The 23,249-nt window shown below is 40.2% G+C and overlaps 1 protein-coding gene across 3 annotated transcripts in view; it reads left to right on the forward strand.

The window, feature by feature from the left end:
* The window catches only part of ZFR (zinc finger RNA binding protein), a 36,972-nt gene extending 24,302 nt beyond the window's left edge, over positions 1–12,670 (forward strand). For 2 of the 3 annotated variants that reach the window (XM_064176408.1, XM_064176409.1), the window contains exons 13-20: positions 451–656; positions 886–1,036; positions 2,272–2,413; positions 7,204–7,301; positions 8,125–8,220; positions 11,487–11,598; positions 11,706–11,803; positions 12,402–12,670. In XM_064176408.1, the coding sequence (XP_064032478.1) occupies positions 451–656; positions 886–1,036; positions 2,272–2,413; positions 7,204–7,301; positions 8,125–8,220; positions 11,487–11,598; positions 11,706–11,803; positions 12,402–12,581 (1,083 nt within the window). In that variant the 3' untranslated portion in view covers positions 12,582–12,670. Of the gene's footprint in view, positions 1–450; positions 657–885; positions 1,037–2,271; positions 2,414–7,203; positions 7,302–8,124; positions 8,221–11,486; positions 11,599–11,705; positions 11,804–12,401 lie in introns of those variants that run through there. The other variant, XM_064176410.1, reaches the window with a different exon arrangement.
* Positions 12,671–23,249: the final 10,579 nt, after the last annotated feature.

Here is a 23,249-nt window from a genome sequence, read left to right on the forward strand (position 1 = left end):
TTTCATGTAAGTGTTGGCAGTTTTCAAGAACAATCTGGATAAAGCCATGAGCAACATGAAACACTTTACACCTCACCATGGTTTGCATAGGAGGCTGGACTAGAGGACCTGCTGAGGTCCGTGCCATTTTGAATTCTCTGAGCCTGTGAAAGTGGTCATGGATACTTTATTTTTCAGCAATATATGGATACTTTATTTTTCAGTAATATGCATGTATTTCCCATCTTTTGGTCTTAGGATTTCATGATTTTGATGCATTTCATTTTTTGTCATGCGTGATTGATAGTGACTGGTGTAAGTTAAGAACATTTCAGTTCATGCTTTGTTACATTTCAGCAATGCAAAAGGTTTGAATGCTCTGTTTTAGTCACATGTTCAGTTTTTAGGTTACTTACTAATGAGCTCAGAAATACAGCAAAATTTTAGAACTACACTTTTTCATCTGTTTAGCCTCTACGCCGCCCTGACTCTTCTGATGACCGCTATGTCATGACCAAACATGCCGCTATATATCCAACAGAGGAGGAACTTCAGGCAGTCCAAAAAATTGTTTCTATAACAGAGCGTGCTTTGAAACTTGTTTCTGACAACATGACTGATCATGAAAAAAGCAAGAGCAAAGAAGGAGATGACAAAAAAGATGGAAGTAAAGACAGGTAGTTTTTTTTTCATTGCTTTTTAAGAATTTCATCCTTTGTTTCTGAAGTTTCTCCTTACTGTTACCAGTGCTTCCAGGGGTTCCGTTCAGGTTTTGATTACTGTGTGTGTTACTGGGCCTTAAAAGTATGTGGAATGGTCCTATTTTAATTCACTCTTCTGTCTTTGAAATGTGTTTTAAGGTTTTCTATATTAAGTTAAATTCAACTTTCAACTCTTAATTCACAGAGCATTGAAAGGAGTTTTGCGGGTCGGCGTTTTGGCTAAAGGTTTGCTGCTCCGTGGAGACCGAAATGTCAATCTTGTTTTGTTATGTGCTGAGAAGCCTTCTAAAACATTACTCAGTCGTATTGCTGAAAGTCTTCCCAAACAACTTGCAGTAAGTAAAAGTTAGGTTTTTGGATTTGAAAAATCTATCCTCAAGTCAAATGTATGCAGGGCTCACTGTGCCATCTTTCACAGCTCACTTTCAGTTTCTTTCCATTTTCTGAGTGGTTCTGTCTGGATTCAAAGCCCTGCTTTGCTTTCTGTGTATTGTGCCCATACAAATGTATTGGCAGTTCCTCTAGCAGTGCAGTATCAATGATCATTTAATAGATGTCATTTAATTGGGAAGTAGGAATAGAAGATAGACTGTTATCCATTTAACAGGAGCAGTAGGTGAACCTTGTGCAGCGTTACAGGTATCTTGCTGCCTGAAGGTCAAAGCTCTCCCATTAATGCCAGTTTGTGCTTACATCTTTCTTGCAGGTTTGTATGTGTCAGTGCTTTGTAGTTCCACAAATAGTTAAGTATAGGAAAGTACAGAATGAAATCTTTGCTCTCTCAGTGAAGCCTGCCCACCATCATTACAGAATGCTTGTCACAGCATTAATATTTCAGTACTGTGTGCTAAAATATTCAGCACTTAGTGGCAGGGTCAGCTTAGTTAGAAAACAGTCTTGAGTTTGTTTTTGTTCACTGTTGGAACAGAAGAAAATTTTATAACTGCACATCTTGGTCAATCTTTGTGGAGAAGTAACTCATCCTTTTGGTTTGTGAAAGTTGACAGGTGTCTAGAGCTTCCTTTTGATTAGGATATTTAGAATTATTAAATCTATTTGCAAGAAGCAGCTCAGAATAACCTTAGTTACTTTTCCTTTTTCCTCTGATGTTTTAACTTCTCCCTTGTTGTTAGCATATCTTGACAGCCATATAGAAAATGTACTTAAGCAGTAGCCATCCTGTGCTTGAAAAACACTGCTGCATCTTTTTGCTTTTGAAGGGTTCCAGTATTCCAGTGAGAAACAGACCCAGCTGATATTTTAAGTGGCACTGAGACTTTCCTTTAGCTCAAACACTGTGAAGGTTATTGTTATGTAATTTGTATGTGAATTTCCTTTCTGTGGTTTTCTTTTTTTTTTTTTTTTGCTGCTTGGTGACTTGCATTAGTGATTTGGAACCAGTATGCAAGTCTACATGTGTCTTAATTTTGCATAATGTGTTTTTTTAAATACAGAGGTACCTGCTTCATACAGTTACATTGTGTTTCTATTGTTTTCTTAAAGAAACCTGCTTTTTCCCTAATTTTCGCTGGCCACATGCTAATAGAAATTTCTTTTTCTTGATATTTAGGTAATAAGTCCTGAGAAATATGATATCAAATGTGCAGTCCCAGAAGCAGCAATAATTTTAAATTCTTGTGTGGAACCCAAAATGCAAGTTACTATCACACTGACATCTCCAGTCATTCGAGAGGAGAACATGAGGGATGGAGGTTGGGAAGTTGTTAAAGATGTTACTATTTTCTCACCTGTTCTTTTGTTTTTGTGTTAATCTATTCTGCTTAAGATGGCATTAAGGTCCTGGAAGGCAACATGCTGGCACATTTATTTGATTGAAACCTTGTTTTTCAACAACCAGTCTCAGTAGAGAACAGTTGGTTAAAATAAATGCTTGTATGATACATCTGTTTAATTTTTAAAATATCTTACCTCTACATCCAACCTCAGCTTTCTGGAAAAGGTACAAGCTTGACTATTTTTTACTGTCAGTTTTTAAATTATGTGGAAAATTTAAGTACTTTATAGCAAGTGGCTATAAACTCACTTTCTGGAGCGGTCTTGCCCTAAGAGAAAGATTTTTGTGATTTTAGAAAATCAAATCACAGGTTTGGGGGGTTAAACTGAATCAGTATTACCATCACATACACATTCTCGATAGAATCATGCTTAAAATGTACATTTATAATACTTTTGGTGTTAACAGCACTTCTAATTTTAAAAGACAATGCGATTTTTTCCAGCTCTCTGAGGTTGCTTTTCGGTCTGGAGTGCTTTTTGAGTATATCTAGGCTCCTGGTATGATAATCGGTCTTCTATCCAGCTGGCAAACCCAGACTAGTACTATAAGAAATGGCTTTGTCGTTGAGCTGAAGCAGAAGGTGGAGCTTATAAATCAATTTACATTTGTGAAGTCCAGAGTTTACCCAGTGCCAGCAGTGTTGCTTTAGGGTCTATTCTGTAACACTTTCAAAGCTCCAGAAAGCTTTTAAGCCAACAAGCATGATTAATGTCTGCAGTACATTGGTTCTTCTTGTTTGTGGGTCAGAGAAAATTAACTTTTGTTTCCTTTCGATCCTGTATTTTCATAGTTGAAAGAGATCATGATAAACAGGGTTCTGGTGCTTGACAGTGAACCTGCAAATAGGAGAGCTGTGGCTGTTTAGGTTGAAAAAAAATGTGTGTACATATACATGTGCTGGTGTATATACTTAAATAAGACACAGAGGGTTTTTTTATTTCAACTTCTTGCATATCCTCTAAAATACCTGAGGCTTTTACATTAATGAATGTTCTGTAGCTGTGACTAGAGCATTGTAACAAAGCTGTGTTAACAAAGTCATCCTGCATAATCAGAAAACATTCAAGATAGGTTCTCTGGTTTGGATGGCTTTTTAAGACTGCTTTGTACGTGATCTGTGCATATTACTCCTAGCTATAAAAGTTAAGTAAATATACTGTCACACCCAACCAATTTTACTTGTTTTTTTTTGACAGACTTAAGTGTAACATGATTCCTGATTTGTCTGTGCTGAATCCAGCTTCACATATTTAAGTTTACTCATAACTAAACTTCCTTAAAGTTCATTTATTTAAGAATACTTAAGCAATTTGATTCCTAAATTAGATTAATCATTAAACAAAGTTAACTTTTTTAACATTTACATGTAAATGTAATGTGCAAAAGTGCAATATTGATTCCTGCCACAATTTACAAATTTTAATTATGTAGTTTCTGGCCTAAAATTCTATGATGTGGACTAAAAATAAATTTCACATTACTACCATCAGCCCCTTAATTTATGCCAAATAAGGGAAACAAATCTGTATTTTTGTCTGACCCACACTTGAATTAAAATGATCACTGGGATTTTGCATACTGCTGAATGCAGTACTGCCTCTAGGCAACCAAAATCAAGTTAGATTTCAAGACACTGAGCAGTTCAAAATGGATGTGCAGAAAAGTTCACTTTTGAAACTAGAGTAAATAGAAGACTGAATTGCAAATTATTGCAGCAAAGAAGGCCTTATAATGAAGACTGACACTTACTTGCTGCAGAGTAACAGTATGTGTTTGTGTTTTCCCTGCTGCAGCTTCTTGTGCTCTGTGTCTTATGGTGGATTAAAGTTTTGGTTTTTTTTTTAGCCTGGCTGAGAAGCTAGTTCAGGTGATAAGGAAGGCTTTACCGGAAGATCCAGTCTGAGTAAAGATGACACAGACTTGCACGTGGAGTAGAATCATGTTTGATATGTAATAATTGCATTATGTGATGAAAGGCTAAAAAAAAACAATGCACTGTGAAATAAGCTTGTTAACCGCATAGCTACTGTTTCTTACAGTAGCGTGCGTTTGACAGTTGGATTAATCTGATGTATTCCAAGTGCTCTAACCCCTGCTGTGGAACCTTTCCTTCAGCAGACAAAGTGTACATAACTTGTAAACACAGATGTGTGTGCGCGTGTGTCTTTTTTATCCTTAGCTAACAGCCCCGGTCCAAAGCCTTCTAGCAGAGGGACTTGATTCCTGCTAGGGGTTGCTGCCAAGACATTGGAAGGATTTTTGACCAAGGTTTTCTAAAGCTCAGTGTCACACCTGCCATGCTTCATAAAGGAGGGGGTTTGGATGCATAGTTCTAGCATCTACTGGTACTTTGTGGTTTTGGTTTTTTTTTTTTTTCTTTCCGTCTTTGTCTCTCTCTATCCTAGAATTAAGCAGTGTTCACACTAGTCTTGAAATAGTTGACTGGGTTAAATATGTTTTGTATAATAAAACTTAACAAATTTGATACACCTGTTAACTTTTAACAAAGAGGTAGTGTGGACACGGCATGTCTTAACTGAAGATTAACCCCTTATGTTTAGGCTAGTATTAAGTTATACAGATGTAATAATTCATACTTAATGTTTTGTAAAATAATTCAACTTTCATTTTAGATTAAGGTGATAGGTTAGGCACCTGAATTTAGTTAAATAGTCTTTTAAGGGGTTAATCCTGAAATGTGAAAAAGATGCAAAAATCCACATATTAAATGTTGTAAGACTTTCCTTCATACATTTTATCCATCAGTGTACTCTGCAACTTCTGACTTTCAGAATCTGAAGTTTCAAGAGTATTTATCCAAGAATATTTATCCAGTTAGCAACACACTTTAGATTGATGTTTCTAGCAAAAATTCTTTTCTGTGTGTTTAAATTGTAACTTTTTAAAGAAAAATTACTCTCGAAATTGAAGAGTTTTGGAGATAGACGTAATTGAAGTTTTGAGTTATGTAACGCATTATTGTGCTGGAAGTTTGCACAGTGTCAGCTATTGGTCTGTTAGCTTTAGAAGAACATAAACTGCTGACTAAGCTGTTGGGCTCAACAACCCATATTTTTGTTTCTCAACCTTACTTTGCAGTGTTTTTCCTGCTGTGGGTTTTCTCTAAATGTACTCCTTGTCTTTTATATCTAGGTTGTACTTGTTGCATCAGTTACATTACCTGCACTTCTCTTTATGTGATAGGTTGAGGTTTAGGGTTTGGTTTTGGTGGGGTTTGTGTTTGGTTTCTTTATTTTTTTTCCTTTTAAAGGAAATACTGCTTTAAATGTCTTAATTTGCTCTGTAAATGCATCAGTGCAGATTTTTATCTCTCCACTTTAACATAGCCCACAAGTTTGAATATTAGTGTGAGAAGATAACTCAGCTTTGTTCATCCTTTGGAATTCTTCCCTAGCTAGCCCTTGACAGAGCTAGCATTATATAAAATTACTCATCTGAATGTAGTACTTCAGATTAAATGTAATTATTTAGCAAAGCTATATCACTATGTTAATTTATGGCTTTTTAGCTCTCTAAGTAGTAGTAGAGAGTACTGAGTAGTACTCTGAGTAGTAAAATATCCTGCTGTTTATGTTTGTGTAAAAGATGTGATTTCAGAGCTCGTTCTGCAGCATTTGTAAAAACTTCTTGCTGCAGGCATGTTTCAGGAGTCTCTATTTGACCGATTTTAATTCACACTCTTAACTTTGTCTTCCTGGTGTATCACCAGTTATGCTGCAAGTATACTTAGTAACTAGTCACAACTGAATAAGGAGCTTTAAAGCTGATCACTGCTGTTATCTGTGCACTAAGTAACTAGAGGATGCCACTGGTTCCAGTTTCATTGATTAAACTTCCAAAAGGGCCTGTGGTCTCTTTTTAGTAACAAAGCAGTCAGCTTGTAATTAAATACTTTCCTGAACACTTAATTGTACAAGGTCTGCTATATTTTCCTAATCTTTCTGGCCTTCAGCCTTTGGGGTTTCAAACAGTTCTTTGCTTTTCATTTTCTTGCTGAATCTTAAGCAAAGCAGTACCATTGCAGATATTTTATTACAGCCTAAATGATACTGCAATTACATAGGTTACTGGCTGAAGCATTGTAGTCAGAGAGGATATACAAAGTAATGGAATGCTCTAATAATGAAAAACATTTTACATTCCTTTACTCAGATTTTTAAAGCAAAATTTTAAGGAATGATAAGAATAATGTTACTACTAAACACCTAATGCTTTTAAGATTTGTTATATTTAGCTTTCTTTTACTCCCAAATAATAAATGACAGTTAAAATTTACAAGAAGCTTAAGTTTGAATGTTTCTACTTGGTTAAAGTGGATTTTTGTGTTCCTTCTGTCTTGTGTTCTCTGTGCTGGTGCACTGTGTCCAACCATCCTTCCTTAAGTATTTAATTTCAGGGGAAATGCATTTTTTCCAGTGTTAGCTTAAAGAAGCACTACGCATTGCATAATCAGCAATGCATTTGAAAATAATCTCAGAGCTGAAGCATAAAACGCTCTTGATCTTCATACTGGGTCAATGCCCTAATCCTAATTGAATGAATTTGTTGAACATTCACATTTGTCGTTCAAGGGTTTAAACTTTAAATGGCATGTGTGACATTGAAGCTACTTTAAGGAAGTGTCTTGCTCACCTGGTCAAACACCCATTCCTCACTGCATTTTGCCAATTCAATCCATTTTAGATGTAACCTCGGGTATGGTGAAAGACCCACCGGACGTCTTGGACAGGCAAAAATGCCTTGACGCTCTGGCTGCTCTACGCCACGCTAAGTGGTTCCAGGTTCGGAACATCATTTTACTTTTTTCCTTGTAGCCTTATGAGAGATTAGTTGAGTTGCGATATAAATGTATCATTGTGTGGAAACACTCGGCGTCGTTCATGCTAATACTTAACATTTTTCTGGTCCCTAAATTGAAATGTAGAAGGTTGAGTATGGAGGAGCTGCTTGATGCAGTTATTGCTCATTTGACATGATTTTTTTTTTTTTCTGGTTATCAAGAAGGCGATGTTGAAAGCTTGACTCGCTTGGGGTGATCACATGTTGTATATTTGTTACATATTCCATAAGGCTGCAGAGTAACTTGGCTTTAAATAATAGAATATGTGTTTAAAGCTTTGTGTTTAGACTTAAGACTTTTTTTTTCCTATTTCTTTAAGTGCATTAAGTGTAGGGAATGAAAGGTGAGAAGCAACTGTTTGGTTTAGTGACTTTGCATTCTGGCAAAGGCACGATAAAGAAACCAAACAGATTCCCTTGACCTTTCAGTCTCTATACCTATTTCTTAGATCTTTACGTTATCCTTTTTATTTCTAATACAGAAAGACACTGTATTATTGTTACAAGTGAACACAGGTCAAAGTGTAGAGGGGATCAAGAAATGTTGTTCTTGTATAACCTGTGCACTTAGACTTCCATCACCTTAAATTACTAACCCTGTATAAAATACTGCTGTAAATGGCAGCTCATGGAATAAAGTTGTAGAATTATTTGTTTCTATCTTGTATCTGAGCTTCCATTGAACAGTGGTGTTTTAGTCTTTCAACAAGTCCTATTTGCTGTACGTGCTGGGATTAATTAATTTGATTTTGTATTGCTCTCAAGGCTAGAGCAAATGGTCTGCAGTCCTGTGTGATTATCATACGTATTCTTCGAGACCTCTGTCAGCGAGTTCCAACATGGTCTGATTTTCCAAGCTGGGTGAGTAATGTTCTGTAGAATGGAGCTTTTAACACACACCCCTCAAAGTATAGGGAAGCTTTACTACAATTTTGAATCTAGACTTGCTCAAGAGGTGATGTAGGTGTTTATTTGGTTTTGGTTTGGTTTTATTTTCAATTTGTTTCCCAACAAATAATTCAGATTCCCTCCAAAACTTTTCGTTTTCTGAGGTTTTGTCATTTGGAGCTTGATTGTTTTGTTTGTTTGGGGTTTTATTTCCCCGAAAGAATTTTCTTGTTCTTTTCTGTTCTTCATGGGTAGATTTTACCACTTGTTTTTTTTCCACTCAGTAAGAAGTTACCTGTTTGGTTTTCCACTCACCTAACTTAAATTGCTTGGAGTTTACTTAAAGTTATTTCAGATTTCGTCTTTGAATAGATAGTTCCCTGGTAACAGAAAGGCTTTGTGAAAGAATAAATCTTAGGGAACTCCTGTGATCATTAATACGTCCCTTGTGCGAGAAGAAGTACCACAGCACTTCAGTACATCCTGTCAACATAACATTTTAACCATTGTCACTTAAATATATCAGCTTATATCAGATTGCCTCTTGATTTTTGTGTTCAAGGGTTCCTGTAGAGCATTTCTTTTGCACTGACTGTCTTAAACAGTGCTCTCCAGGGATGCTCTCTTGCTACTATAACTGAGTTGACAAAGTCCTGCCATGCTTTTAGAAAACCATCCGTAGCACTATTCTAACACATAGAAGGTACACTTATGAGCAACAAGAAATGTTACTTGCCACATACTCTGTTTTAAGACAAATAAAGAAGGGATGAGAGGTATGAAGCAGTGTGCCATACCTAGCTGCATCTCAGCTCTCTCTAAAAGTGATTCCTGATTTGCTCCTGGTACCTGATGTGTTGTCAGAGACGTGGATCAGCATTGAAGTCTTTATAGTCTACTGTTCTTTTGGCCCATTGACAAAATTTTACTGATAAAAACAATGACAGAATGAAAATGGTGATCTTTAAATACATGTATAATTTCTGCCAGTCACAGATAAAATTTCATAGATTGAAGATTGTATCTTTGTGGATACAAAATTTCTCCTAGCCTGTATGCTAGAAGCTCAGCAAACCAGAGATGCCAGAGCTTTTCAGAAAGTCTAAGCAGCTGTTAAAAATAGAAAGTATTAAGACATTTAAATATGGACACTAGTGGCACCGTACTTACGTGCCTAAAAATAGACTGCATTTGAAGAATTTTCTCAGGTTCCTGTGAGTTAGAAGGAATTGCATTCACAGTAGACTTTATTTTTCTTTCATTTTTCCAGGGTTAAAAATCCAGCCTTTTATATAGGTGAACACCAGGTCACAATAATTCACATCTTCAAAGGATTAAGTTGTAGACTTCAGTGTATTCTATGAGGATCTAAAAGAACTAGGCTTGGATAAATGCAAAAATGTGATCTGTTTCTCGGGAGTTTTTTTGGGCTTTTTGTTTGGTTGGTTTTGGTGGGTGTTGTTTTTTTATTTCTGTTGTTTTGGTTTGTTTTTGGGTTTTTTTTCCTTGCTTGCTGTATTTTCCTTCATACTTGGAAAAACAGCTAAATTATTGTTGTGAAATCCTGACTGGTACAGTGTGAGCTTGTGTTGTGGGTTGGATTCACACCTCAACAAATGGGAAATTTACCCTCCCCAATAAACTTAGCACACTAACTCAGAATTTTGGGAGTTAAATTAAATTATATTTACAAAAGTAGACAAAGTATAAAAGTATAAAAGGCAATAAACATATACAAGGTAAATTTCCATGTATTTACAGTTCAATAACAGCACAGTACCCCCTTGTATAATATTCCGTCTCTCCCCTCCCCACTCCATCCCTGCACACAACGAGCTCCAAAGGGCCTGCTGTGTCTACCTCCCTCCTCTGTACCTTACTAAAGCCAAAACAGAAGAGAGTCAGACAGGCAATACAAGGTCAGGAACAGAGATGGAGCAGCCAGAAGCCAGACAGAAGACAGCCAGATATGCATAGCAAGCTTGTACTGCAAAATATATATAATATTCAGCAGGCCAATGGAATTAGATAAACTTAGCTTATTGTTATTCTATGTCCAATACTGAAAACTGTTTATCATTTGTATTTGAAGTCTCTGGAAAAAATAAAGCATAGCCTTAAAACTATAACAATGTAGAAATACCATTCTCAAGAATTTTTATTTGTCAGTTAAATGGAGCTAAAAAACAAAGAGATGTGCACCCTTAGTGAAGGATTGTGATCTGCACTGCCTGTAGTTAGTTGTGTGCATCAGAATAGGCATTTTTCCTGGAAAACTTATAAAAATAAATGACAGCATTTGAAGAACTGTAAGCTTGGTGGGGAGGACCAAAAAAACCAAACCCCACCAAAAAAAGCTGAATGAATGAGAGAAGAGATATTGCTTGAGAATGAAACTTGCTGAAGAGGTAGTATTGAAATATTTATTTAATAGTGAAGCAGGGAGGGAAAAAAAAGAGAAAACCAGAGAAAGTTCCTTTGTCAAATACCTCCTGTAAGCTTTTCTGGAAAGAATAGTGACTAATTAAAGTAAACAATGGACATATTCACAGGGAAAAAAACAACCAATATTTAAAATGCAGCTAGTCATTTAAACCATTTTAACTAGTACCAAATAATGTGTAGATTTTTTTAAAACTTGTTTAATGCAAAGTTTTGGTTTTTTGTGCTTGTTTAACTTCCAAGTTAGCACTTGCCAGTAGGCAAGAGAAAACCTGCTGTGAGCTTCACTGTCAATACACTGGAGATCTAGTTATCATTAAATGTTAAAAGATCATTGAACAATGGTGCTTTAAGTTTCTGTAACTTTGCAGAAAAAAAAAATCTACAGCATTTAGTTAATTTAATTAGCTATACTGTGTACTATTTATTAATGTGGCTAACAGATTCAGGTGGCCTACTCCTCCAAAAATACTCTCCCAAAAAGTGGCTGGACAAGTTGTCTTCCTGAATATGTAAGCTACTGCTATATAAATGCAAAATGTTTTAACAACTTGTGATGAGAAGAAGCATATCGGTACTCCATGTTAATCTTGCACCAGCATTCTTTTTATTCATCTTTATAAAGGTACTTGATTTTTTTTTTCTTTTTTTTTCCTTTTTAGCTGAAAATGTTCTCTGATGTGTAATGTTCTTCAAAATTCCATGTTCAAAAGTTGTGTATCCAACAAGAATAGCAGGATTTTACCCTGTTTTAATCTGTGTTCTGAATTGTTTGGATTTTCTTATTGTTGGTCTAGGCAATGGAGTTGCTTGTGGAGAAAGCGATTAGCAGTGCTACTGGACCACAGAGTCCTGGGGATGCACTGAGAAGAGTTTTTGAGTGTATATCTTCAGGGATCATCCTTAAAGGCAAGTTGTGTTCAAGTGTCTGTATACTTATGCTTACCTAAGATAAAATCTGTAATCTTGATTGAAACAAGGCAGAGATGTGCTACTAATTAGCCTAACCATTGTAGGTGGTCCTGGCCTTCTGGACCCTTGTGAAAAAGATCCTTTTGATACACTTGCTGTAATGACAGATCAGCAACGAGAAGATATTACTTCAAGTGCACAGGTAAGGAGATGTATGTGTGAAGTAACTAAATTTGTTGGCTGGTTTTTGGAGTGAATGTGTGGCAACAGTGTATTACAGTGTTCATTCTTGCCCTAAAATTAACATTTTCCTGAAAATTTTAAAGCACTACCATCTGTCTGATGTATCTGTAAAAGTGTTCACTCTGCAGCAGTGTGATATGAGATTTAAAATTACATTGACATTGTGTATTTTTAAAATATATGCAACTTCAACATTTATCAAATCTACTGAACAGTACTGACGATTCACAAATGCAGTTGAAGAGACTGCTTCCGCAGCCTCTTCACTTGAGCCTTTTGCTAGAGATTACTACTGTGTAATTGGACATGTGACAAGCCTTGCCTGCTTCAATGCCAGTCCAGCAGCTAAAACACATGCATGTCATTTTTATGCTAAGGTGATATATTTCATACAGAAGTAGTAAAAGAAACATACACATTTTATTGCATGACTTTGAGAGAAAAGAAAGGTGATAACATCATACATCCCTAATGTTCTTCATTAGTTGTTTGACAGAGTAATCAAAATGGATGCTCATTTCTATAATAAATATATCTTATTTCTTCCTTTTTTCTAGTTTGCACTGAGACTCCTTGCATTCCGTCAAATACACAAAGTTTTGGGGATGGATCCATTACCACAGATGAATCAGCGCTTCAACATCCACAATAACCGTAAAAGGAGAAGAGACAGTGATGGGGTTGATGGATTTGAAGCAGAGGGGAAAAAAGACAAAAAAGATTATGATAACTTTTAAAAATGGTGTCATCAGTGCTAAGTTCAAAGGTGATAAAAAGTCCATTTGTTGCCTTGCTTTTGCTTCATTCACAATAATGTCTGCTTAAAACATCCAAAACCATCTGGGGAGTTAGGTTTGGAAGAGAACAACTTAGCTCTTCTGTGAGTTTCTGAATATTTTAATGGATGTATTGTACCAGACATATTGTGGATGGAAAGAATGCAAATGGAAACTCTGTCATGGGGAAAAAAAATGCTTATTTCATTTTCTTTAAATGTGTTGCTAATTCTAACTTTTCTCTTTTTTTTTGGTCTTTTTATTAACAAGTGCGTTGTCTTCTTCACTATATTTAATGCAGCATTTGTGCTTCTGTTGCTATGTGTACTTTTTGACTTCATTTAGGTTTTTTGTTTGCCTTTGACACTAGTTGTATGAGTTACTTTGTGTTAGATGGTATAAACTGTTCCCAATTAATATTTTGAATTTTTTTTTTTTTGTAAAGTGAGACTGCAGGATTGTTTTGGTTTTTTTTTTCTAAATGTGAAGGGGTTACCACACAATTATCCTGCCATTGAAGCGTTCAGAATTAAATGTTTTTGCCAGTCGTGGCATTTGTCTCTTTAGTGTGATATAACAGTGTAATTAAGACAAATTTGTGTTAAATCTAATCAAGTTTGCTGTTAGTTGTGCATTAGCAATATGAAAGCTAATATATACAATATGGTCTTGCAACAATTATAAAGCAGCTGCATAATTGATCAGAGTTTTGCATGACATTTCTGTTATTAATAGAAGGGCTTATAAACCTACCACTTTAGATTATTAAAAGCATAGGTCTTTGTTTGATTGACTTTGTGACATAGCAAGGCCAAAAAAAATAACTTTCTGAATTTCTTTTCTCAGCATACAAAGAGAAGTGGGCATTTCCCATTTAGATGAAGTTAGTTATTCTTCTCAGTCAACTTTGTCAATATATTAACACCTCTCAGCCCTTAAAATAAATGTTTGTCATATCAGTGCCTGTGAGGTTATTCTTTATAACTACTCCTCTACAAACTTTCTGTGACATTTTTTTCCCAATAATTCAAACATTAAAAGTGAAGTGTTACTAAAAACGTGAAGGTTATCACGGAAAAAAACCCAGAAAATTATTTGATATGGCCATAGTGTATGCTTATGTCTCTTTCAAAAAGCTAAATATAGCAGTGGTGTAAGTAAAGTTACATCATACTGTTGATGTATGCTCTGGTACACAGGTGTGATTTGTTGTCACAGCACTACAGTGGAATACACAATAAAAACTAAAATCTATTAAATGACTAAAAATCATTATACACCAGAAACAGAAGTTTCACTCATTCTGTTCAATGTATATTATGCTTTGTTGCAAACCCATAAAACACAGATTAAGATAGACTAACATTCCAGTAAGTACTTTATCAGTGGCTGTAGGAGGGAATCACACATTACAAAGATAATTTGTTATTTCTGTCTATTAAAAAACCTTTTAGTTTCTTTTTGAGGTCAAATTTATCTTTGACCTTTTTAATAAGTAGCTCTTGGAGTAAGGGGATATTTCTGTTTGCAATGCCTACTGCTAACAGCGTGGGCTTGTGGAGTAAAAATTACTGTATTTTAATAAAATAGGAAGTCTGAAGACCTAAATAAAAAAAATTGTGTTCAAGCATCAGAGTGCAATTTTTAAGGTACTAACTATTAGTGATTAAGAAATCTTTCTCATTATAGGATATACTTCTTAGGAATTTCAGCATCAGAAATATATATAGGAAACATAAATGCTTTTAAGTTACTTAAAAAAAATACACTAGTTTCTGTTGTTTAGCCTCCATGCACAGCTCCAAGCATATGCTTGTACTTGCTCTTTTTTAAAGAGGATATTGTGCTGCCGTGGTGTCTAGTTAGCCATTACTATTTATTCTGAAAGTTACATGTGACTAGTTCAACTCCATACCAAAGTTTCTTTCTTCATAAAGCAAACTTGTCTGTGAAGGCATGTGAGCCTAAAAATTAGGATTAAAAAGGTTGAAGATGTATTTTGGATTTCCTGTGTTTTTGTTCTTCTGGCTTTTAACTCTTAACCAGTTTCTGGATCTTTTGACATGCTGTATGAAGTGATTCCACATTAAATGTGAAGCTGTGACTATGGTTCTTGCACTGTGTGGTGAAGAGTGAATTTGCAGTTTCTTGTTTCCCTGCCTGTTTTAATGGGATATTGGAGGTAACTTCTAACTTCTTAATATAAGAAGGCTGGAAAAATAAGGTTTTAAATAGCATAGAGCTAGACTTGACTGTAAACATTACTCTTGTCTGCTTGTAAAGACAAAACCAAGACTGAAATAAGCAGTTTATGAATAAGCAGTCATTGTCACATCCTGTCTTTCGGTAAGGCTAACAGTTTACTAATAAGCAGTGGTTTCTATTTCTTTTTTCATTACTATTCAGCAGTGCTGTGTTAAATCTCAAAATTCCAGGCACCATAGTCATTATACACAGAAGAGAGACATACACAGCAAGAATTTTCCCTTCAGTGCTCACCTTAGAGGAATAAGTAATGAAAACACGAGCTGTTCTGTTTTGAAGCTTTTTCAAACTTTGACTTGGCCTAGCTTTTAATTGTGCCCTGTCTGCAAATAGTGCAGCTTCACATGCATTGCTGCACAGTCATTGTTAGAAACTAAAATCTGTTGGACACAGTCCATCAGCTTCCTGCTCTCTTACGAAATTCTAGATGAACTGTTCTTCTAGCACTGTTGAATGTGACTGGTTCATTTGCTGCTGCTTCTATTTTTAGACCTATTTCACCACTCCAGAAGTGGTTCAGTAGTACTTAAAATTGTTGTACCCAGCAAATTTTTGAGAGTTGGACCAAACTTTAAACATTCCTACAATTCGTAAGCATACATAACATTCTTATTGCAGGTTGAGTATCAGCTGATCATTAGTCTGAAGTATCCATATGCCAAATTAATTTCTTTATTAACTGAGACTTGTTTAGACTACCCAGATGGATTTTAATAGCAGAGTATTAACAGAAGGAGGGGAAAGTAGTAGGCAGTTTCAGCATGATGTCACTCTGGCCACACAGACCAATCGCATGCAAGCATCCAGGGTCTGCTCCTGGTAATTCGTGGCAGTGGAGTTTACCAGGCAAGCAATAAGGCAGTGTGCAATAGCAGCAGGGCTGGGCACAGCAGAGAGCAGGGAAGCAAAAGCAGGTTGTTCACCTGCATATCTCCTTTTATGAATGCAGGCCAAGATTAATTGCGCTTTGGACACAAGAACAGCCAATCAGGATGGCAGTCAGCCAAACCTTACGATATTAGTCAAAGCCATAGGCTCACTTTTCCCTAATTTGGGAAAAGCACAGGCCTTGCACTAGGCAGGCACAAGCTAAATGTGTGTACCTTACACCACAGGACCCTGGGCAGGCCAGACTCAGTGGCTCCAGGTTCTTTTGTGTCCGTTTCCCACGCTTGCCTCTCTGGTGGAGCAGAAAAACATGCCTGGGCAAGGCAGGACATGGATAAGCCCATTTTGGGCCTATGAGGCCTACCACAAGAAGTCCATATACTCAGTTCATTCTTCATTCCAGCTATCTCATATATAAGTGATTCAAAAGCTCAGGAAACAGTTTGTCTCTTTGCCAGTGAGATGAAAACAATCCCAGGTGACATAGTGTTTGTGCTCATGTACCATAGATAACTTGCAAATTCTTCCTTTGAACGCCACGTTGGACCCAAAACAAACTCCTAGCAGATTGTATTGTACACTCTGAATTTAAACTCAGCTAAAACTAAATTTCATTGTGGAACACACACAAGCCATACATACACAGGTCTTTCATGGGGACATGATTGGTAGCTGTTGCTGGTAGGTTTTATCTTGCATGGTGCACACTTTCCTGCTTAAAGTAGCCACAATATTTCTGCATTAGCAAAGGTTGTCATTAAGAGCTGTCCTTTTTAATCACAGGATCATAGAACTGTCAGGGCAGGAAGAGACCTCCAGGGTCGTCCAGCTCCAACCACCCTGCCATCAGCAGGGACACCTCACACCAGATCAAGTTACTCAGAGCCACATCCAGCCTGGCTTTAAAAACTTCCAGGGATGGGGCTTCCACCACCTCCGTGGACAACTTGTTACAGTGTCTGGGCGCCCACATGGTGAAGAAACTCTTCCTAACATCCAATCTGAATCTATCCAGTTCTAGTTTTGCTCCATTCCTCCTAGTCCTATCATTAGCCCACATCCTAAGAAGTCACACACAAGCTTGCTTGTAGGCCCCCTTCAGATACTGGAAGGCCACAATAAGGTCTCAGAGCCTTCTCTCTAGACTAAACAACCACTAGTCTCTCCATAGCAGAGGGGCTCCAGCCCTCTGATCATCCTCATGGCCCTTCTCTGGACACACTTCAGCTTGTCCATATGCTTCTTGTAATGGGGGCTCCAGAACTGGACACAGTACTCCAGGTGGGGTCTCATCAGAGTGGAGTAGAGGGGAAGAACCACCTTTCTTAACCTGCTGGCTATGCTTCTCTTGATGTAACCCAGAACATAGTTTGCTTTCTGGGCTGCAAGGGTACATTGGCTGTTTGTGTTGACCTTCACATCCACCAGTACTCCCAAGTCACCTTCTTCAGGGCTACTCTCTAGCCAGTCACTGCCCAGTACCTATACTGGTACTTGGGATTGTCCTAACCCAGGTGCAGGATGTGTGTTTTCTTAAACTATTTGGCCATTAATGTTTATTCCTAAGCTTCATTTATTGCCTTTATTATTAGGCATTTACTGCCTTATGTATTCCTAAGCCTCATTTATTGTGGTGTGTTATAAAGCCTATCAGCATTTAGAGGTTCAGCAGCCTAGCTTAAATGCTTTCACATACATCTTAATGTCAGTCCTATTTCAGGGTGATACCATAAAACCAAAGAAGGATAGAATGGAAACAAGAAATGCCTGGAGTTTTAAAATCTACTATGTTTAAAAACTTAAGATTGCTGAACGTACAGTGAAAGGCTGCCTGGGGTGTAGTGATCATGAGATAGTGGAGTTTTCAATGTGCAGGGAGATAGGGAGAACTATAATAAAACCCACACCTTGGACTTCCAGAGGACAAACTTCAATTTGCTCAAGAAACTTATTTCCAAAGTCCCCTGGGCAGCAGTCCTTGAGAACAAAGGGGTCCAGGATGGTTGGACCTACTTTAAACAGGAGCTGTTGAAGGCACAGGAGCTGGCAGTTCCCATGTGCCGAAAGATGAGCCAGCGGGGAAGGCGACCAGCCTGGATGAGTAAACAGCTCCTGAAGGAATTGGGGGAAAAAAAGAGGGTGTGTAACCTCTGGAAGGAGGAGAAGGCTTCTCCTGACGTGTTTAAGGAGATTAAGCCAGATTATGCAGGAGAAAAATTAGAGAGGCTAAGGCCCAGCTAGAACTTAGGCTGCCACTTCTGTGAAGGATAATAAAAAGCACTTTTATAAATGTATCAATGCTAAAAGGAAGGGCAAGAAGAGCCTCCACGGCTTACTGGACCAGAAGGGGAACACTATAACTGATGACGAAGAAAAGGCTGAGGTCCTGAATGCCTTCTTCACCTCAGTTTTCAACAGCAAGGAGGGAGGAGGAGGCAAGTAGCCTCTTGAACTGGGGGATGGGGTCGGGGAGCAGTGTGTTCCCCTGGAAATTCATGAAGCATTAGTTCAGGACCTGCTGGGCCATCTGGACACCCACAAGTCCATGGGACCAGATGGGATCCATCCCAGGGTGCTGAGAGAGCTGGCAGCTGAGCTGGCCAAGCCGCTCTCCATCATTTTCCAGCAGTCCTGGCTCACCAGAGAGGTCCCAGGAGACTGGAAACTGCCAACGTGGTCCCCATCCACAAGAAGGGTCGGATGGAGGAACCTGGGAACTACAGACCTGTCAGCCTGACCTCAGTGCCAGGGAAACTGATGGAGCAGGTTATCTTGGGGGTGATAAGAGCACACCTGAGAGATAGCCAAGGGCTCAGGTCCAGCCAGCATGGGTTTAGGAAGGGCAGATCCTGCCTCTCCAACCTGATCTCCTTCTATGATCAGGTGAGCCGCTTGGTGGCTGTGGGGAGGCCTGTGGATGTGGTCTATGTGGACTTCAGCAAGGCCTTTGACACTGTCCCCCACAGCAAACTCCTGGCTAAGCTGTCAGCCCATGGCTTGGATGGCAACACTCTGTGCTGGGTTAGGAACTGGCTGGAGGGGCGGACCCAGAGAGTGGTGGTGAATGGTGCCACATCCAGCTGGTGGCTGTCACTAGTGGTGTCCCTCAGGGATCTGTGCTGGGCCCCATCCTCTTTAACATCTTCATAGATGATCTGGATGAGGGCATGGAGTCAGTCATCAGCAAGTTTGCAGATGACACCAAGCTGGGGGCAGATGTGGCTGAGTTGGAGGGCAGAAGGGCTCTGCAGCGGGACCTTGACTGCCTGGACAGATGGGCAGAGTCCAATGGGATGGGGTTCAATAGCTCCAAGTGCAGGGTGCTGCACTTTGGCCACAACAACCCCATGCAGAGATACAAGCTGGGGTCAGAGTGGCTGGAGAGCAGCCAGACAGAGAGGGATCTGGGGGTGCTGATTGATACCCGCCTGAACATGAGCCAGCAGTGTGCCCAGGTGGCCAAGAGAGCCAATGGCATCCTGGCCTGCATCAGGAATGGTGTGGTCAGCAGGAGCAGGGAGGTCATTCTGCCCCTGTACTCTGCACTGCTTAGACCACACCTTGAGTACTGTGTTCAGTTCTGGGCCCCCCAGTTTAGGAAGGACATTGAGATGCTTGAGCGTGTCCAGAGAAGGGCAACGAGGCTGGTGAGAGGCCTTGAGCACAGCCCTACGAGGAGAGGCTGAGGGAGCTGGGATTGTTTAGCCTGGAGAAGAGGAGGCTCAGGGGTGACCTTATTGCTGTCTACAGCTACCTGAGGGGAGGTTGTGGCCAGGAGGAGGTTGCTCACTTCTCTCAGGTGGCCAGCACCAGAACAAGAGGACACAGCCTCAAGCTACGCCAGGGGAGATTTAGGCTGGAGGTGAGGAGAAAGTTCTTCACTGAGAGAGTCATTGGACACTGGAATGGGCTGCCCGGGGAGGTGGTGGAGTCGCCGTCCCTGGGGCACTTCAAGGCAAGGTTGGACGTGGCACTTGGTGCCATGGTCTAGCCTTGAGCTCTGTGGCAACAGGTTGGACTTGATGATCTGTGAGGTCTCTTCCAACCCTGGTAATACTGTGATACATCAGTAGCAAAAGAATACTAGGGAAGATGTGGGACTAGGGTCTGTAGAACAGATCTTCTGAGGAGCAGGTGAGGGAAGTGGGGTTGTGTAGCCTAGTGTATCGGAAATTAATAACCGTTACGAATCATAACTTTATGTCTTTGTTATTATTAATATTAAATAATAGGGAACATTCCCTGAGGTTCTTTGGATTTTCAGTCGACAGGAGGCAACTGCACAGAATTAAACCATCAGAACTTGGAAAATAGGAATGCAAGAACAGGAAGAATTCTAACTATGCTGGCAGATGTACCTCATGACACTTTAGTCCCTGAGTAAGTCTCCTGTATCAAAGACACTTTCAGACTCGTGATGATGATCCCAGGGTAACATACAAAATATTTCAGGCAGAGGGGAAGGAGTTACTGCTAAGCCAAGTGTTAGCTGCAACATGTGGCTGCCTTTAACAAGCTGCAAATGAAGAGAGGCAGGTTGGCTGAGGCAGATCAAAGGCAGGTGCAGAAAGGTTAATGTAGAAAGGCTAACCACAGAAAGGTGTGGTTTCTAAATCATCCCCCTTTATACACTTCATTTTGAAAATCAAACTGGACAATAGGCACTAGCACTATTGTTCTGGCTAATGAATTCAAAGCTTTGCTGACGACACCAAGCTGGGAGGCCATTCAGAGAGACCTGGACAGACTGAGAGCTGGGCACAGAGGAACCAGATGAAGTTCAACAAGGTCAAGTGCAGAGTCCTGCATCTGGGGAGGAATAATAACCTGCACCAGTACAGGCTGGGAGGTGATCTGCTGGAGAGCAACCCTGTGGAGAGGGACCTGGGGGTGCTGGTGGATAACAAGTTACCCATGGGACAGCAATGTGCCCTTGTGGCCAAGAAGGCCAATGGGATCCTGGGGTGTAATGGGAAGAGTGTGTCCAGCAGATCAAGGGAGGTTCTCCTCCCCCTGTACTCTGCCCTGGTGAGACCTCATCTTGAACACTGTGTTCAGTTTTGGGCTTCACAGTTTAAGAGGGGCAGGGATCTGCTGGAGAGGGTTCATCAGAGGGCTACAAAGATGACTAGGGGACTGGAGGGCATGGCTTATGAGAAGAGGCTGAGAGACTTGGGACTTCTTAGTCTGGAAAAGAGAAGACTTAGAGGGGATTTGGTAAAAGTTTGTAAGTATCTGAAGGCTGGCCAGGAGTAGGGGAGGACAGGCTCTTCTCACTTGCTCCCTGTGATAGGACAAGGAGCAATGGGTGTGAATGGTAGCAAAAGAGGTTCTGCCTCAACACAAGGGGGAATTTTTTTTACTGTAAGGGTCACAGAACACTGGAACAGGCTCCCCAGAGAGGTTGTGGGGTCTCCTTCTATGGAGATTTTCAAGGCCTGTCTGGATGTGTTCCTTTGTGATCTGTGTTAGATAGGATTGTCCTGCTCTGGCAGGGGGGTTGGACTCGATGATCTCCTTGGGTCCCTTCCAACCCCTGACATCCTGTGATCCTTCATGCCTCCTTTGACCACACAGGCACGTTGAGGGCAGCACAAGACACCTGACACGTGGTGCTAAGCCCCCTAGACCTCAAGGCTTTGCTGGGGCCAAACCCTTATTGTTTGCTCATCTGACTCACTCCCAGACCCACAACAGGAGGAGGATAGCAAGGGTTAAACCTGCCTGGCAGGATTTATGCCCTACCAGGACGCCTGGGGAGACTGCATGCTTTCCACAACTACCCGAAAGGAAGTTGTAGCAAGATGTGTGTGTGGTGGGTTAGGAACTCCACACACACACTACTGAAATTTACCAGACCAGCTCAGATGGGTTGGAAGTAAAACGAAGCTTTATTTGCAGCAAAGCAAACATATATACACAACACATTTACAAGTGTATACAATCATATACAAATTAGAAATAATACAGAAATCCAAACTGCCTCCTGGACAAAGGAAATTGCCCAGAAGGATCTCAAAGCTACCCTCTCTTTCTCCCTCCACTTTCCCAAACAGACAAACAAAACAACCAGCAAATTTTACATTCATAGAATCATAGAATCAACCAGGTTGGAAGAGACCTCCAAGATCATCCAGTCCAACCTAGCACCCAGCCCTAGCCAGTCAACTACACCATGGCACTAAGTGCCTCATCCAGGCTTTTCATGAACATCTCCAGGCATGGTGCCTCCACCACCTCCCTGGGCAGCCCATTCCAATGCCAATCACTCTCTCTGTGAAGAACTTCCTCCTAACATCCAGCCTATACTTCTTTGGTGGAGGGCCTGTAGGCCCAAAAAGCAGGCTTATTTGTGCCTTGCCTTGCCTGGACATATTTTTCTGCCAGGACCCCTGGTTGTAAACAGGTTGTGTAAGCCCCCACACACCCAGCTCATGTCTCTCTGGGGTAAACCCAGGTGGTCCCCATATTTGGGGAATGTCCAGGCAAGAGCTTCTGCCTATTATGGTAAGGTTTGGCTGACTGTCAACCTGATTGGTCATTCCAGTGGCCAAAGGAGCCATTAATCTCAGCCCACAGTCAATAAATAGGGGTGCACAGGTAAACAATGTACTCAGCTCAGACACCATTGCAGCACCCTGCTGCTCAGACCCCTGCACAGCTCAGCTCAGCTCTGACTCACCTGCATGGCTCAGACACTTGCTCTGACCCTACTCACAGCTCAGCTCAGACCCGCAAGCACAGACCCTGCATAGCTCAGCCATTCAGATAGCTCAGAGGCTCAGACCTCATGCTCTGACTCACTCGCAGCTTACCTGCCTGCGTACCTTAGATGCAGAGCTCATTTAAGCCTGCATATATATATATATATATATATATATATATATATATATATGGAGTCTATAGCCTCCTAAGCCAGCTGTGTACATCTGCAGGCCATAGTGCTGTCAGGACCAGATCCTGCATTGCCTTTACCTATGGAGCTCAGACTCCCAGCAGCCGCACACACCCTGCATGCCTGCTGCCTATCATTGCCTGGTAAAAGCCACTGCCGCCGAGATAACCAGGAAGCAGATTCTGGATTGCCTGCACACACACACAGTCTGCTAGCCGTGACAACCATGCCAGAGACAGCACGATATTCTCCTCCTGTTCCTGAGATCCTGCCAGCTCAGAATCCCTGGACAAAGCCTCCAGAAGAAGCCAGCAGCACCAAAGGCAGAGATTGCCTCTTCACCAGGAGAACAAAGGTTAGAGAAACCTATTTCCCCACAGACTGGGAAGATTTATCCTTTCCCCTTAAGCCGGGAGGATTCCAGCCTCAGAGTCCACAGGCAGAGACCCTGCAGAACTGGACACTAGACATAGGCTGTGGCACAGCCCTGGAGGGTGATTAATGTCCCAGGAGAAGTTCAAGGAAGTTGTTAGGTCTTGTAGAGGAAAAATTAGAGAGGCAAAAGCCCACTTGGAGCTCAG

Source organism: Pogoniulus pusillus, chromosome Z (assembly GCF_015220805.1).
Source record: "Pogoniulus pusillus isolate bPogPus1 chromosome Z, bPogPus1.pri, whole genome shotgun sequence".
NCBI classification, from domain to species: domain Eukaryota; kingdom Metazoa; phylum Chordata; class Aves; order Piciformes; family Lybiidae; genus Pogoniulus; species Pogoniulus pusillus.